Raw genomic sequence first — 15,553 nt, 5'->3', positions numbered from 1 at the left:
GCCCTGGGTGGAGGAGATCCTTAATAATGGACGCTGCCTTTCTGAGACACCGCTCCCTAAAGATTTCCTGGGTACTTTGTAGGCTAGTGTCCAAGATGGAAATGACTAGATTTACAACCCTCTGCAGCTTCTTTTGGTCCTGTGCAGTAGCCCCTCCATACCAGACGGTGATGCAGCCTGTCAGACTGCTCTCCCCAGTACATCTATAGAAGTTTTTGAGTGTATTTGTTGACACGTCAAATCTCTTCAAGCTCCTGATGAAGTATAGCCGCTGTCTTGCCAAGCTATCAGACTCCTCAATCCCCGGAGCCTGGACTGACACCTTTTACTTTTTACGTAGTTCAATCTAGTTTTTGTACTGTGTCATGTAACACCATGGTCCTGAAAAACGTTCTCATTTTTACTGTGTACTGTACATAGCAGTTATGGTCAAAATGACAATAAAAGTGAGTTGACTTGACTTTATAGCTTCTTCGATATGTTAGGACCAGATTAGATCCTCAGAGATCTTGACATCCAGGAACTTGAAACTGCTCACTCTCTCCACTTCTGATCCCTCTATGAGGATTGGTATGTGTTCCTTCGTCTTTTCCTTCTGGAAGTCCACAATCAGCTCTTTCATCTTACTGACATTGAGTGCCAGGTTGTTGCTGCAACACCACTCCACTAGTTGGCATATCTCACTCCTGTATGCCCTCTCCTCACCACCTGAGATTCTACCAACAATGTTTGTATTGTCAGCAAATTTATAGATGGCATTTGAGCTATGCCTAGCTACAGAGTCATGGGTATAGAGAGAGTAGAGCAATGGGCTAAGCATACACCCCTGAGGTGCACCAGTATTGATAGTCAGCGAGGAGGAGATATTATCATCATAAATTATGGTCTTCCAGTTAGGAAGTTGAGGATCCAATTGCAGAAGGAGCTACAGAGGCCCAGGTTCTGCAACTTTTCAATCAGGATTGTGGGAACGATGGTATTAAGTGCTGCTGAGCTATAGTGGTAGAAACTTTGGGGGATATGCAATGGTATTGGTGCAGGAACACAGCAAAATGGATGCTCAGCAGTCAGCATGGATCCAATGGGCTGAACTGCCTGATCATTTGTCTTCTGTTTGATTATTATTACCATTTAGAGATTTAAAGATTACCTTTATTGTCACACGTACATTGAAGCATCAAAACATATTGTGAAATGGGTTTTTTGTGTCAACGATCATCACAGTCCAAGGAGGTGCTGGGGGCAGCCCACAAGTGTTGCCATGCTTCAATATAGCACGCCCTCAACTTACTAATCTGTCTGTCTTTGGAATGTGGGAGGAAACACAAATGATCACAGGGAGAATGTACAAACTCTTCACAGACAGCGGCGGATCTGAACCCGGCCCACTGGCGCTGTAATGGTGGTAACTCTGTTACATTACTGATTTCCCTTGGACTATCTCAATACACTGATGTGATGAAATTATCCCTATTAATGGCACTGACGATAATAAACTAAATTATCTGTTAGTTGTTTTCCTTTTGTATTACCTCGATATAGTATGTGTGAAATGTTCTGTCTGGATGGCACACAAATGTTACGATATGTGTCCGGCAACCATGAATATAGAATTGAGTCAGGGTTTTTTAAACAAATTAACATTTATTAAACTCTGCTAAACAAAAATGGAAAGTAAACAAATGACTAACTTAACTGGAAGTTAACTGCTATACGGCAACTCTGGAACAGTTCTTAAAGTGGTAAATGCGAACACAGTTCTTAAAGTGGTAAATGCGAACACAGTCTTAAAGTGGTAAATGCAAACACAGTCTTAAATGGGGTAAATACAAAAGTCCACATGATTTATACAGTCAATTAGGAGAGACTTTCCTGAAATAATGAATTCCTTGACAATGTGACATTAGATAGATAGATAGATAGATAGATACTTTATTCATCCCCATGGGGAAATTCAGCATTTTTTCCAATGTCCCGTACACTTGTTGTAGCAAAAACTCATTACATACAATACAATACTTAACTCAGTAATAATATGATATGCATCTAAATCACTAGCTCAAAAAGCATTAATAATAGCTTTAAAAAGTTCTTAAGTCCTGGCAGTTGAATTGTAAAGCCTAATGGCATTGGGGAGTATTGACCTCTTCATCCTGTCTGAGGAGCATTGCATCGACAGTAACCTGTTGCTGAAACTGCTTCTCTGTCTCTGGATGGTGCTATGTAGAGGATGTTCAGGGTTTTCCATAATTGACCGTAGCCTACTCAGCGCCCTTCGCTCAGCTACCGATGTTAAACTCTCCAGTACTTTGCCCACGACAGAGCCCGCCTTCCTTATCAGCTTATTAAGACGTGAGGCGTCTTATGCCTTATGTCTTATGCCGAAATATGCCTTTGCCTAAGGATTCACGATAAAGGAAATAAAAACGGCTTAAAGGAACTGACCTTTTCCTTGGCAAATAAATACTGAACAACCCTTTCTACTCTTACAGGTAGGGGTTATCTCACATGCAGGTATTCTTGAACAAAGATTCAATAAGGTCGATTCTGTATTAAACCGCTAAACAACACCAACTTTACTCAATCCTTCGGATTCCCATATTTCAGTAAAGTCTTCACTCTCCAATACTTAGACTTTAAAATTAAATCAAAGATACATCAAACAAACTGGCAGCAATCAGCAAAACTGCTGGCACAACAATTCTGTACCTTACAGTAGAAAGTAAAACTCCACTTTAAAACGAAACTGCGTCATGAGACTAAATACACAGCATAACGGAGTAACTGACGAATTAAACGACGACTCAACACAAAAACTCCTGTGTCACAGCAGGCTTTCCCATTTTATACCTGTTGAAACATGTCATTACGTGACCTCACACTGGCCGGAAATTACATCACCCCACCAACACAAGACCATTACATCATGCTCACAAGATACTCAATTTCATCATGGTCATAAGACAGTCACAAGATACCCACGAGGTATGTAACACAAAACAAACAGTTTTCACTGTATCTCAGTATGTGACAGTAATTAACAAACTCAACTCATTTCAAACTAGCAAGACCAGCTCAGCTATGTTTATCTATCTGAGAAAACGGGTGGGGAACTGTATCACTCTTACTCTGTTCCTCCGGAAATGTTGTATTTCAACATTCCGCTCCCACGCACCCTGCAAAATCTGTTATTGCTTTTAACTTGTATTACTGATGTGATGAAATGATCTGTGTGGATAGCAGGCAAATCAAAGCTGTCCACTGTACCTCAGTACATGTCAACAGTAATAAATGAATTTACAAACATTATTTATTAAACTAATCATCCATCATCAATGAATCTTGCCATCAGGACATGCCAATTTCTCATTACTTCAATGGAATCATCTTGACTCTGAACTGAATACACAACCCATAGGCTCACTTTCACAATTCTACAATTCAAGTTTTCAGTATTATTTATTTATGATTATATTTTTTGTATTTACAGTTTGTTTTCTTTTCTACATTGGTTGTTTGTCAGTCCTGTGAAGTTTCTCAATAATAATGAGGCAGCCTACAGAGAAGAAGTCATCACCCTGACCCAGTGGTGTCAAGAAAACAACCTCTCCCTCAATGTCGCAAAAACAAAGGAGCTGGTTGTGGACTACAGGAGGAATGGAGACGGGCTCGCCCCTATTGACATCAATGGATCAGGGGTTGAGAGGGGGAACAGCTTTAAGTTCCTCGGCATAAACATCACCGAGGATCTCACGTGGTCTGTACATACCAGCTATGTAGTGAAAAAGGCACAACAGCGCCTCTTTCACCTCAGACGGTTGAAGAAGTTTGGTATGGGCCCCCAAATCATAAGAACTTTCTATAGGGGCACAATTGAGAGCATCCTGACTGGCTGCATCACTGCCTGGTATGGGAACTGTACCAATCACTGGATTGGTACAGTATCAATCATTGGACTCTGCAGAGAGTGGTACGGACAGCCCAGCGTATCTGTAAATGTGAACTTCCCGCTATTCAGGACATTTATAAAGACAGGTGAGTAAAAATGGGCCCAAAGGATCATTGGGGACCCAAGTCACCCCAACCACAACCTGCTCCAGCTGCTACCTCTGTGAAATGGTACCGCAACATAAAAGCCAGGACCAACAGGCTCCAGGCAGCTTCTTCCAGCAGGCCATCAGACTGATCAACTCATGTTGACACAACTGTATTTCTATGTTATATATGTTATCATGTTGTACATACTATTTATTATAAATTACTGTAAATTGCACATTTAGACAGAGACATAACATATTTACTCCTCATGTATATTAGGGATGAAAGTAATAAAGTCAATTCAATTCATTGATTCTATTGTATTTCTTTGTTCTACTGTAAATACCTGCAAGAAAATGAACCTCAAGATTTATATAACCATAGAATATGGTTCTATATATCTACTTTGATAATAAATTCACTTTTAACTTAACTTTGATCAGGCACAAGGTTCAAAAGGCTGAAGACACACACAACATTTTTGGAAAAGATTCTTCCCCTCCTCTATCAGATTTCTGAATGGACCACAAACCCATGAATACTACCTCACTATTTCGCTTTTTTTTTGCACTACTTATTTAATTATTTATATTTCTTATTGTAATTTGTAGTAATTTAATGCATTTCATTACCTCTGTAATACAACTTCATGACATGTCAGTATTAATAAATGATTCTGGTTTTGAACCATCTCGAAATGCAAGTACAGTCGGCCCTCGGACACCAAAAAGTGTGGATGCTCAAGTCCCTTAATTAACCTGTCTCAGTGCAGTGGTCTTAAGGACCCAGTGGAACCCCGGACCTTATTTAACCTGTCTCAGTGTGGTGGTCTTAAGGACCCAGTGGAACCCCGGACCTTATTTAACCTGTCGCAGTGTGGTGGTCTTAAGGACCCAGTGGAACCCCGGACCTTATTTAACCTGTCTCAGTGTGGTGGTCTTAAGGACCCAGTGGAACCCTGGACCTTATTTAACCTGTCTCAGTGTGGTGGTCTTAAGGACCCAGTGGAACCCCGGACCTTATTTAACCTGTCTCAGTGCAGTGGTCTTAAGGACCCAGTGGAACCCCGGACCTTATTTAACCTGTCTCAGTGTGGTGGTCTTAAGGACCCAGTGGAACCCCGGACCTTATTTAACCTGTCTCAGTGTGGTGGTCTTAAGGACCCAGTGGAACCCCGGACCTTATTTAACCTGTCTCAGTGTGGTGGTCTTAAGGACCCAGTGGAACCCCGGACCTTATTTAACCTGTCTCAGTGCAGTGGTCTTAAGGACCCAGTGGAACCCCGGACCTTATTTAACCTGTCGCAGTGTGGTGGACATTAGGACCTGGTGGTACAGCTCTGAATCTGCAGTGTTTATGTTCATGAAAATAATGACAATCACGATTGAAAATAAAGTGGAAGTAATCAAGCGATCAGAAAGAGGTGAAACGCCATCGGTCATTGGAAAAGCATTAGGCTACAGTCAATCAACGATCGGCCCAATTTTAATGGAACATGTGAAAGGCCCTGCCCCGATGAAAGCTACAATTATTACTAAGCAACGCAGTGGTTTAATTATTGAAATACATATGTTTCTTAACTGTTTTATATGCATAGAAAGGTAAAATATATACTATATACTAAGACAAACATTTGACTAACTGACGCTAAATAATACCGGATGTACCTGTTCCGACTTCAAATCCGACTTAAAGACGGACTCAGGAATGGAACTCGTTCATAACCCGGGGACTGTTTGTACTTTAAAATCATCTCTAGATTACTTATAATACCCAATACTATGTAAATGCTATGTAAATAGTTGGTATACTGTATTGTTTTGGGAATAATGACAAGAAAAAATAGTCTGTCCATGCTCAAACGACGAGTGCTAAAGAGAGAACTTCCGGGTTTTCCCGATCTGCGGTTGGTTGAATCCGCGCATGCGGAATCCGCGGATAAGGAGGGCCGACAGTACGTAATTTTCATATGATCTTGCAGCTTATTGATCACCTGCACTGCACTTTCTATGTTATTTATTCTGCATTGTTATTGTTTTACCTTGTTCTACCCCAATGTACAGATCCTGAACCAGCGTGGAACACTGAACACAACCTATGGACTCACTTTCAAGGACTCTACAACTCATGTTCTTAGTTGAGGCCCTCCGTTGGTCAGGGTCAATCGTGGAATTTGCCTCCCGTCTGCATGTTACACAAGCCAAGGCAGTACAGTATGGAGAGCAAGCTGTTGCCCAAAGGGCAGGCTGCCCCTCTCCACGCAGCTGACTAATCAGACGGCAGAGACTGATACAGTTTGGCACCAGCAGTGTCACAGGAGTTGCCAGTCAACATTGAACTCAAGGTAGGACTGTCTTAGGGAATGTAGATCGGGATTTTCCCTCAGCGTTTACTCACAAAGCTTTTCCGATGAGTGGGTATAGCCACAAGGCAGAGGAAGTTTGAGATCTGAGCTTCCCTTCTCCTAGATGAGCTGCCAACCATGGATGATGAGCCCCATCTGCCCGAAGTGACTGCTTTTAAAGCACCAGTAACCAGCCTTTGCCCCTTCTTCTGTCAGTAGAAACAATTCCACCAGGCTTAGTAGCTAAGCCACACGTGATGGCCAGGAACGGGACTAGGTTGTCAGAGGCTATTTGAGATGCACGCCATTGGGAGCATTTAATAGGTATTGGGAGTGTTCTAGCCTTTAGAGGCACTGTTTGTTTTGTATGCATTTCATTTTGTTGGAACAACACTTCCTGTCCATAAGCTTTTTTTAAAAAAACATCATTTCATGAGTGGGTCAATTTGGATTTCGACATTACATTAGACAGGAAAGACATTAGAAAGACACCCATCTCTGTCCACTCTTTATTTGCCCTTGAAACAGCAACATTCTTGTGTCTTAAGCTTTCTTAATATTGGTAAACATTTAGTAGGTGGACTTTGAAGGAAGTATTATGTTTATCATTTAGCGCTATTAAGCTACTGGTGCAGCACAAGTCAGTCTGGACTATACAGCATGAGTGTCCACGCTGACCAGGAACACCAAGAGGAAGGTTTACCAGGACTGTGTGCCCAGGGCAGCGAAACATGGACAAGCTGCTCTCACCATGAGCGCAGCGTAAGCACGCTCCACCTTGGCTGCCTCAGAGGGCAGGATCACGTCCCACACAAGGATGCCCTAAAACAAGCAGGCATCACAAGAACAGTATGTTCACCCTCCTCACTCAGAATGGTCACATCAACCGCGTGGAGGACTGCCGGATCCCCGAAGGCGTACTGTACTGGCACCAGCCCGACTGGAAGCCCAGCCCCGCGTTATACAGACGTCTGTAAGCGCGACATGAAAGCAGGAGACTTTGGCCAAACTACCTGGAACGTCGTGTCAGACCGCCAGGGCAGGGGAAAGAAAAACAGCGAGAAAGAAGCAGAGGGATCAACATCCACTCCTCTACAGCCAAGCACACCACTCACTGGCAAGGCCAGCCGCTCCACAATTCAACCGTACAGCCATAGCCGGACAACCGACTGACCGCACTGGCCACTCCGTTGTCCATCATCATAACTGACATCCCATCGCTCGAATGGTTGATTAACATCTTGTTCACGCCTCCCGGCGGATTGGTTAATTGGCAGAACGTCAAGCGCAGTTGCGGGATTGGATAAGTAGTCCTTTCGTTCACGTCCCCTTAGTGTGATAAATGATTGACATTCTAACTTTCGAATAGTTGATAGGAATACAGCTCCGACCCCGCAGGATTGGTTTAATTAATAATGCCGTCCGTCCTCTCGATGGCCCTGACACGCCGGCAGAGCGCCTGCCGGATTGGGCGATTGAACTTTGGTTCACGCCTTCCACCTGCGATTGGTCAATCGTTGTTACGTCTGCCTCTTGCGGGATTGGTTGAGTAGCAGTCCAGGCCCGGCCCTATTTCTGAGCCGGCATTCGGAGCAGGTTACGGCGATGCAGGTGAGGGGGTCAGTTCGGGAGTTGTGAATTTCGGGCTGGCATCCCCGCTGCGATGGGGGGAGCAGTCTCCTCACTTTTGCGAAGGGAACTGATGACTTGAGACCGGCGGCGGGGTCGGCAGGCTGATACTGGGCCGAATAGCCGCAGGCTTGGTCGCCGGGTGACTGCTGACAGAGTCAGCACAGTCTGTCTCAGGTTAATTTATTGCCGAATGCATCATAGTGTAATGAAATCCATAGTTTGTATGAAGTAATCAGTGTACGTGGTAATGATAACTACAATGACAAGGGAACAAGTACAGAATAGTGCAAAGTCTAGTATATTCAGCAAAAAGATTCTAATTTGATAGTAACTGTGTAAATTGTTCTATTACTGTCACGTGTATCGAGGTACAATGAAAGACTTTGACCCATACAGATTATTTTATGACAACCATGTGTTGGAGGCAGTGCAAGGGAAAACTATAGCACAATGCAGAAAATCAGAATCAGTTAAAAAATACAGTGCAAAGGTCACGAAGAGTAGATTGTGAAGTCAAGAGTCCATCTTATTTTAATAGGAAACTAATAAAGAGTCTGATAACAGCAGGATAGACGCTGTCCATTAGTCTGGTGTTAGGTGCTTTCAGGCTTTTGCATCTTAAGAGAAGATGTTCAGGGTGGGTAGGACTTTGACAATGTTGGTTGCTTTACTTGCTGAGGCAACAAAAAGTGTAGAGTAATAGGGAGAAGGAGAATTCAGAGTATTGGAATGTAACTAGTCTGTTGGGTTTGCAAGCTTTCCAGTGTTTGTTTTCATTTCAGGGTGTGTATTCTTTTTGAGAGGGCTGGAGATGCTCAAAGGACAGGCAGTACCTGTGAGGAAAGAATCAGAATTACTGTTAGCACAGACACATGCCATCAAATGTGTTGTTTTGAGGCAGCAGCACAGTGCAATATATAAAAAATACTAGCGGCCACACATCAAAGTAAGGGGGCAGCGGCATGGAATGCAAGATGACTGGGGACCCTTTATTGCTGCAGCCTTCCTCCTGTGGTTGTATGCAAGGAGAATGTCATTGTAATCCACCATCTTTTGTCACCTCAAGTGTTGAGTTCTTGGTTGGATTGCCCTTTTACTGGAACCTTCCCCTTGACTTTGCTACCGTGGGTGACCCTACTAAGGAGCTATGCTCCAGGTGATATCAATCAGAAACTCAAAGCCTCTCCACCGCAACAAGGTGACGATCCTCGGAGAGGTGGCCCTGGGGAACACTGCTTTATTTAGCTGTATACATGTTTGTGATAGAGTGACAATTGAACTTGAGGTGGGCCGAATGGCCTGTTTCCATACTGTAAAACTCTCAGCTCAAAATGAATTTCCATGTTCTGCTTTAATCTAAACTTTTTATTCCTCAATAAAAAGGGGCTGGCATTGAGTGCTCATCCTGAGTAGGTGTCAGTGAGCAATTTTGGCAGTCTGTTGCAGTCCATGCTGGGCGGGTGAGTGAGTTTGTCAGATTCAGATTAGTTTTATTTATTACATGTACGTTGGAGCATAGAGTAAAATGCATTTGTTTTGTGTCAATGACCAACACAGTCCGAGATCGTGCCTGGGGCAGGCCACAAATGTGGCCATGCTTCTGAAACAAACACAACATGCAAAAAACCTAACCCTAGCCTGTACACCTTTGAAGCATGGGAGGAACCCTACGGGGTCACATTGTCCTTGCAAACAACGGCGAGAATTGAACAGCGCTGGTGCTGTAAAGTGTTTCGCTAACCACTATGCTACTGCCTGCCCTAGTTCTAGCCTCACCTACCAAATGGAAGCAACCATTGGGCGTGGCAAGTTCACCATGCTTTTGGTGCCAACGCAGTTTGTCTACAATATTTAAAAAAAACAAAAAAGAGAAAAAGAAAAAAAATGTATGCTAGAAAAAACTAATCTAACAACCTAATAACTAATAAAGAGAAAAAAAGAAAAAAATGGAAAAAAATGGGCTGTTTATAATATCTATAAAAAAAATACAAAATCATCAGTGTCACCAACTCCAATCCTCTCAACATATGTATAATCAAAACTGGAAAAACGAATAGGTTTGGAACAGGGTCTCATTACATCATATGAAAATATTGAATAAATGGTCTCCATGTCTTTTCAAATGTAATAGAAAGATCAAATACAACACTTCTAATTTTCTCCAAATTTAGACATAACATAGTTTGAGAAAGCCAATAAAATACGGTAGGGGAATTAATTTCTTTCCAATTCAACAAAATAGATCTTCTAGCCATTAATGTAAGAAATGCAATCATTTGACAAGCAGAAGAAGATAAATGGATTGAGTCCATCATTGGTAAACCAAAAATTGCAGTAATAGGATGAGGTTGTAAATCAATGTTCAATACCGTGGAAATAATACCAAAAATGTCTTTCCAATATTTTTTCAAAAGCGGACATGACCAAAATATATGAATTAAAGACGCTATCTCAGAATGACATCTGTCACAAATAGGATTTATATAGGAATAAAAACGAGCCAATTTATCCTTAGACATATGAGCCCCATGCACAACTTTAAACTGTATTAATGAATGTTAGCACATATAGATGATAAATTGACTAATTGAAGAATTTTATCCCAATTCTCAATAGGGATAGTAAGGTTAAGTTCTCTTTCCCAACCATTTTTAATCTTACAGAAGGGCTCTGAACGTATTTTCATGATTATATTGTAGAGTTTTGATATTACACCTTTCTGAGAGAGATTTAGTTCTAACAAATTCTCCAAAATACCCGAAGACTCAAGATTTGGAAAGGTAGGAAGTACAGTATTTAAGAAATTCCTAATCTGTAAATATCTAAAAAAAATGAAATCTAGGCAAATTATATTTATTAGATAATTGTTCAAAAGACATAAAACAATTATCCAAAAATAAATCGGAAAATCGTAGCAATCCTTTAGTCTTCCAAGCTGAATAAGCTTGATCTATAATAGAAGGATAAAAAAAGAAATTGGATACAATAGGAATAGTTAAAACAAACTGATTCAACCCAAAAAATTTCCGAAATTGAAACCATATACGTAAAGTATGTTTAACTATCGGATTGTCAATTCGTTTCTGCAATTTAGAAAGAGCAAAGGGAAGAGAAGACCCTAAAATAGAACCCAATGAAAATCCTTGTACAGATTTAGTTTCCAAGTTCACCCAATGAGGGCTAAAAGATAAATCCCAATCCTTTAACCAACATATCAAATATCGGATATTAACTGCCCAATAATAAAATCTAAAATTAGGCAATGCCAATCCACCTTCCTTCCTTGCCTTCTGTAAATATTTTTTACATAATCTAGGATTTTTATTCTGCCATATATATGAAGAAATTTTTGAATCAACATTAGCAAAAAAAGATTTCGGAATAAAAATTGGTATCGCTTGAAATATATATAAAAACTTGGGTAAAATAATCATCTTAATAGCATTAATCCGACCTATCAGAGATAAAGATAATGGTGACCATTTAGTGAACAAACATTTAATCTGATCAATTAAGGGTAAAAAATTAACCTTAAATAACTCCTTATAATTTTTAGTAATTTTAATCCCCAAGTATATAAAAGAGTCATTAACTAATTTAAAAGGTAAATTTCCATAAATTGGAACCTGTCTATTTAAAGGAAACAATTCACTCTCATTAAGATTTAATTTATACCCGGAAAAATTACTAAATTGAGCCAACAATGATATAATTGCAGGAATGGATTTCTCAGGATCAGAAATAAATAATAATAAATCATCTGCGTATAATGATAACTTATGTATATCCATCCCACGAGTAATGCCAAAAATGTTCGGTGATTCTCTAATAGCAATTGCCAAAGGTTCTAAAGCGATATTAAATAGTAATGGACTAAGAGGACAGCCTTGTCTAGTACCCCAAAATAAACGAAAAGAGGGAGATCTTTGATTGTTAGTAAAAACCGAGGCTGCTGGAGTATGATATATCAGTTTAATCCAGAAAATGAATGTCGGACTAAAATTAAACTTCTCAAGCACTGTAAATAAGTATGGCCATTCAACTCCATCAAATGCTTTCTCTGCATCTAATGAGATGACACATTCTGAGGTGCTACGTGAAGGAGTATAAACAATATTCAATAATCTCCTAATATTGAAAAAAGAATAGAGATTTTTAATAAAACCAGTTTGATCTTCCGAGATAATTTGAGGTAATACCTTCTCCAGCCTGGACGCCAGTAACTTGGAAAAGATCTTGGAATCTACATTCAATAAGGATATTGGTCTATAGGATGCACAGTCAGTAGGGTCTTTATCTTTTTTCAATATTAAAGAAATGGAAGCTCTATAAAAAGATTGTGGCAGTTTACCCAATCTAGTTGCTTCTTCAAAAACCCTGCATAACCAATGAGAAAGAGTAGAGGAAAAACACTTTAAAAAAATTCTACTGTATACCCATCTGGACCTGGTGCTTTCCCAGAATTCATAGAGGAAATAACCCCTTTAATTTCTGCATCCGTAATAGGAGTTTCTAATATTGAAAGATCATCTGATGATAATTTTGGAAAATTAAATTTCCCAAGAAAATTATACATGGTATTATGATCATGAGGGAATTCAGAATGATACAGGGAGGTATAAAAATCTTGAAAAGATTTCTTTATCTCATCATGGTTAACTGTCAATTCACCATTCTGTTGACGAATCTTAATAATTTGACGTTTAACCAAAGCATTCTTCAATTGATTAGCTAACAGTTTACCCGATTTATCTCTATGTATATAAAAATCAGATCTGGTTTTCATTAATTGATTTTCAATCGAAGATGTAAGTAATAAACTGTGTTCCATTTGAAGTTCAACCCTTTGTTTGTAAAGCTCCTTACTAGGAGCAGTCGAATATTTCTTGTCAATTTCTTTAATTTTATCAACCAATAAAAGAGTTTCCTTCTTAATATGTTTTCTCAAACCAACAGAATAGGAGATAATCTGTCCACGTATATATGCTTTAAAAGTGTCCCAAAGTGATCCGCAAGAAATATCATCCGTGGAATTAGTTGAAAAGAAGAAATCGATCTGTTCCTTCATAAATTTAATGAAATCCAGATCTTGCAGTAAGATAGAATCAAATCGCCATTGCCTAACACTAGAAGCTGTATCCATAAATTTAATAGAAAGTTTCAATGGAGCATGATCAGAGATGGCTATAATATCATAATTACAACCAATTACAGATGGAATAAAACGAGAGTCACTAAAAAAATAATCAATTCTCGAGTAAGAATGATAAACATGTGAGAAAAATGAAAACTCTTTGTCCTTAGAATGCCGAAATCTCCAAATATCGAAAATTCCATTATCAGTCAAAAAAGAATTAATGTAAGTGGCTGACTTATTAGGTAAAGTCTGAGTGGATATAGATCTGTTCAGCAAAGGATTTAAACAACAATTAAAGTCACCACCCATTAACAACATATATTCATTTAGATTAGGTAGAGAAGTAAATAAGGACTTAAAAAAATCAGGATAATCCACATTTGGAGCATAAACATTAACCATAGCAACCTTTTTGTTAAAAAATAACCCAGTAATTAACTAAAATCTACCATTCGGATCCGAAATAATATCGTGTTGGACAAATGTAATAGAGGAGTCAATAAAAATTGAAACTCCCTTTGGCATTCGAATTTGAATGGTACTGTTGACCCCTCCAAAACCTAAAAAAAGTTGATTGTCCTCTTTCTTCACATGAGTTTCTTGTACAAAAATAGTATGTGCATTCAGTCTTTGGAATACTTTGAAAATCTTTTTCCATTTAATCGGATGGTTTAAGCCATATATGTCAAACTCAAGCCCCGCGGGCCAAATCCGGCCCGCGGTGGAATTATCTTTGGCCCACGAGATAATATCTAATTACTATTAAAGCTGGCCCCAGTAATTGAAGCGCCTATGGCGTATGATATGGCTAATGCTGAGTTTATTCAGGTTCCAGGTTTTCAGGGTTTTTAGTGTTTATTCGGCAGTCTTGCTCGGCAGTCTTCTTCATAAGAAACGGAATTTGTAAAGTGAAACACTTTGTAGTTATAGCAGAGACTGAGACACATGAGAGCAGGCTGAAAAAACGGAGGCAACGAAAGCTGCGTTCGCACGCGTCCGACTGATCCGGCCCGCATGAAGCTGCATTTTGCTCAATCCGGCCTGTGACCTAAAATGAGTTTGACACCCCTGGTTTAAGCCATTGGTATTCCAAGAGACAAAATTAATGGTCTGAGCCATATTTCTAAAATCAACCCTTTGGTATATAAAGAGATAACCAAATTATGAACTCATGCACCCGAAAGAGGAACAAAAATAAGGGGTGGTCCCGGAAGTGACGACATCGCGGACATTTTAGTAGTTTAAAATCAGCCCAAATGAAAAAACTAAAAAAAAACTGGTAAAAAGAACAATAGATTTAGAAAAGAGACCCCCACCCCCCACCCATGAAGAAAAAGCCCATCCCAAACCTGGAGAAGTCTGGGGGAAAAAAAGGAATGATACTAAATCTACCCCCGTGTCAGCAGAAGGCAACTCCAAATATATAAAGGAGAGAAAAAAAGATCCACCCAAACTCCAAAAAAGTAATTATCACTATACTAAAACAAACTTCTTAATATAATTGCTAGTAAAAAAAAAACCCCCAAAAAGAATATAAACACTAGTAACTTATAAATCGGATTAAAACTCAAACAAAAAGTTAAAATGTGATAAGAAATGCATTATAGGAAGAAGACGAGAGAAAAAAAAAGGCGAAATCAAAAAAAAAAGCAAGAAATATTTTAGAGAAGAAACCGCCATCTTAGTCACACAAAAAATGAAAAGGATATATATCAAACTGTTAAAAAAAAATTCACCTTCAAAGGGTTAATAATAATGACCAAAAATAAAGTACAGTGGTTACAGTAAGTAAAATAAGAAGATTAGTACATCGAAAAAAAAAACTTTAATTAAAATATATAGAATAAACCTACACCAATAGCCAGAAACAAAATCTGGTTTTGGAAACAAAAACTATCTTGTAACGATCAAAATCATTCATTTATTAGAGACGAGAATCCGAAGCAGTAGGGTAGTTCTCATCCAGAAAGCTTCGAGCTTCAGATGTGGAGAGAAAAACACATCGTGGTGCATTCAGAGGCGAGATTCTAAGCTTCGCAGGGTATAAAAGCGCTGGTTTTAGATTTTTCTCATAACATTCGGACATCAGAGGTTTAAAAAGAAGCCTTGCCTTTATTACTTCTGGGCTAAAATCCTCCACTAATCTAAACTCGAAATCTTTGAATTTAACCATCCCTAAACGCCGAGCCACACGAATAAGTTGATCTTTGACATGCACATAATGAAATTGAACAATTACAACAGGTGGTTTAGATGAAGAACTTAATGATCGGCGCATAATTCTGTGTGCGCGATCAAGTAACGGAGGACTGTCTGGGAATACAGATGGGAACGCATCCTTTAAAAGTTGAGCAAAATACTTCGAGGGGTCCCCTTGTTCACTACCTTCCAGGAGACCAAGT

General features: G+C 39.6%; 1 protein-coding gene across 1 annotated transcript in view; it reads left to right on the top strand.

Annotated features, from left to right (window-relative positions):
- Positions 1-7,912: 7,912 nt before the first annotated feature.
- Positions 7,913-15,553, top strand: part of dnpep (aspartyl aminopeptidase) — a 61,394-nt gene continuing 53,753 nt past the window's right edge. Inside the window, exon 1 of the mRNA XM_073046205.1 lies at positions 7,913-7,993. Within this exon, the coding sequence (XP_072902306.1) occupies positions 7,988-7,993 (6 nt within the window). The 5' untranslated portion in view covers positions 7,913-7,987. The remainder of the gene's footprint in view (positions 7,994-15,553) is intronic.

The sequence above is a fragment of the Hemitrygon akajei genome, chromosome 5, assembly GCF_048418815.1.
Source record: "Hemitrygon akajei chromosome 5, sHemAka1.3, whole genome shotgun sequence".
Lineage (NCBI taxonomy): Eukaryota > Metazoa > Chordata > Chondrichthyes > Myliobatiformes > Dasyatidae > Hemitrygon > Hemitrygon akajei.
The sequence above is the reverse complement of the archived record's forward strand: the minus strand, read 5'-3'. Positions and strand labels throughout refer to the sequence as shown.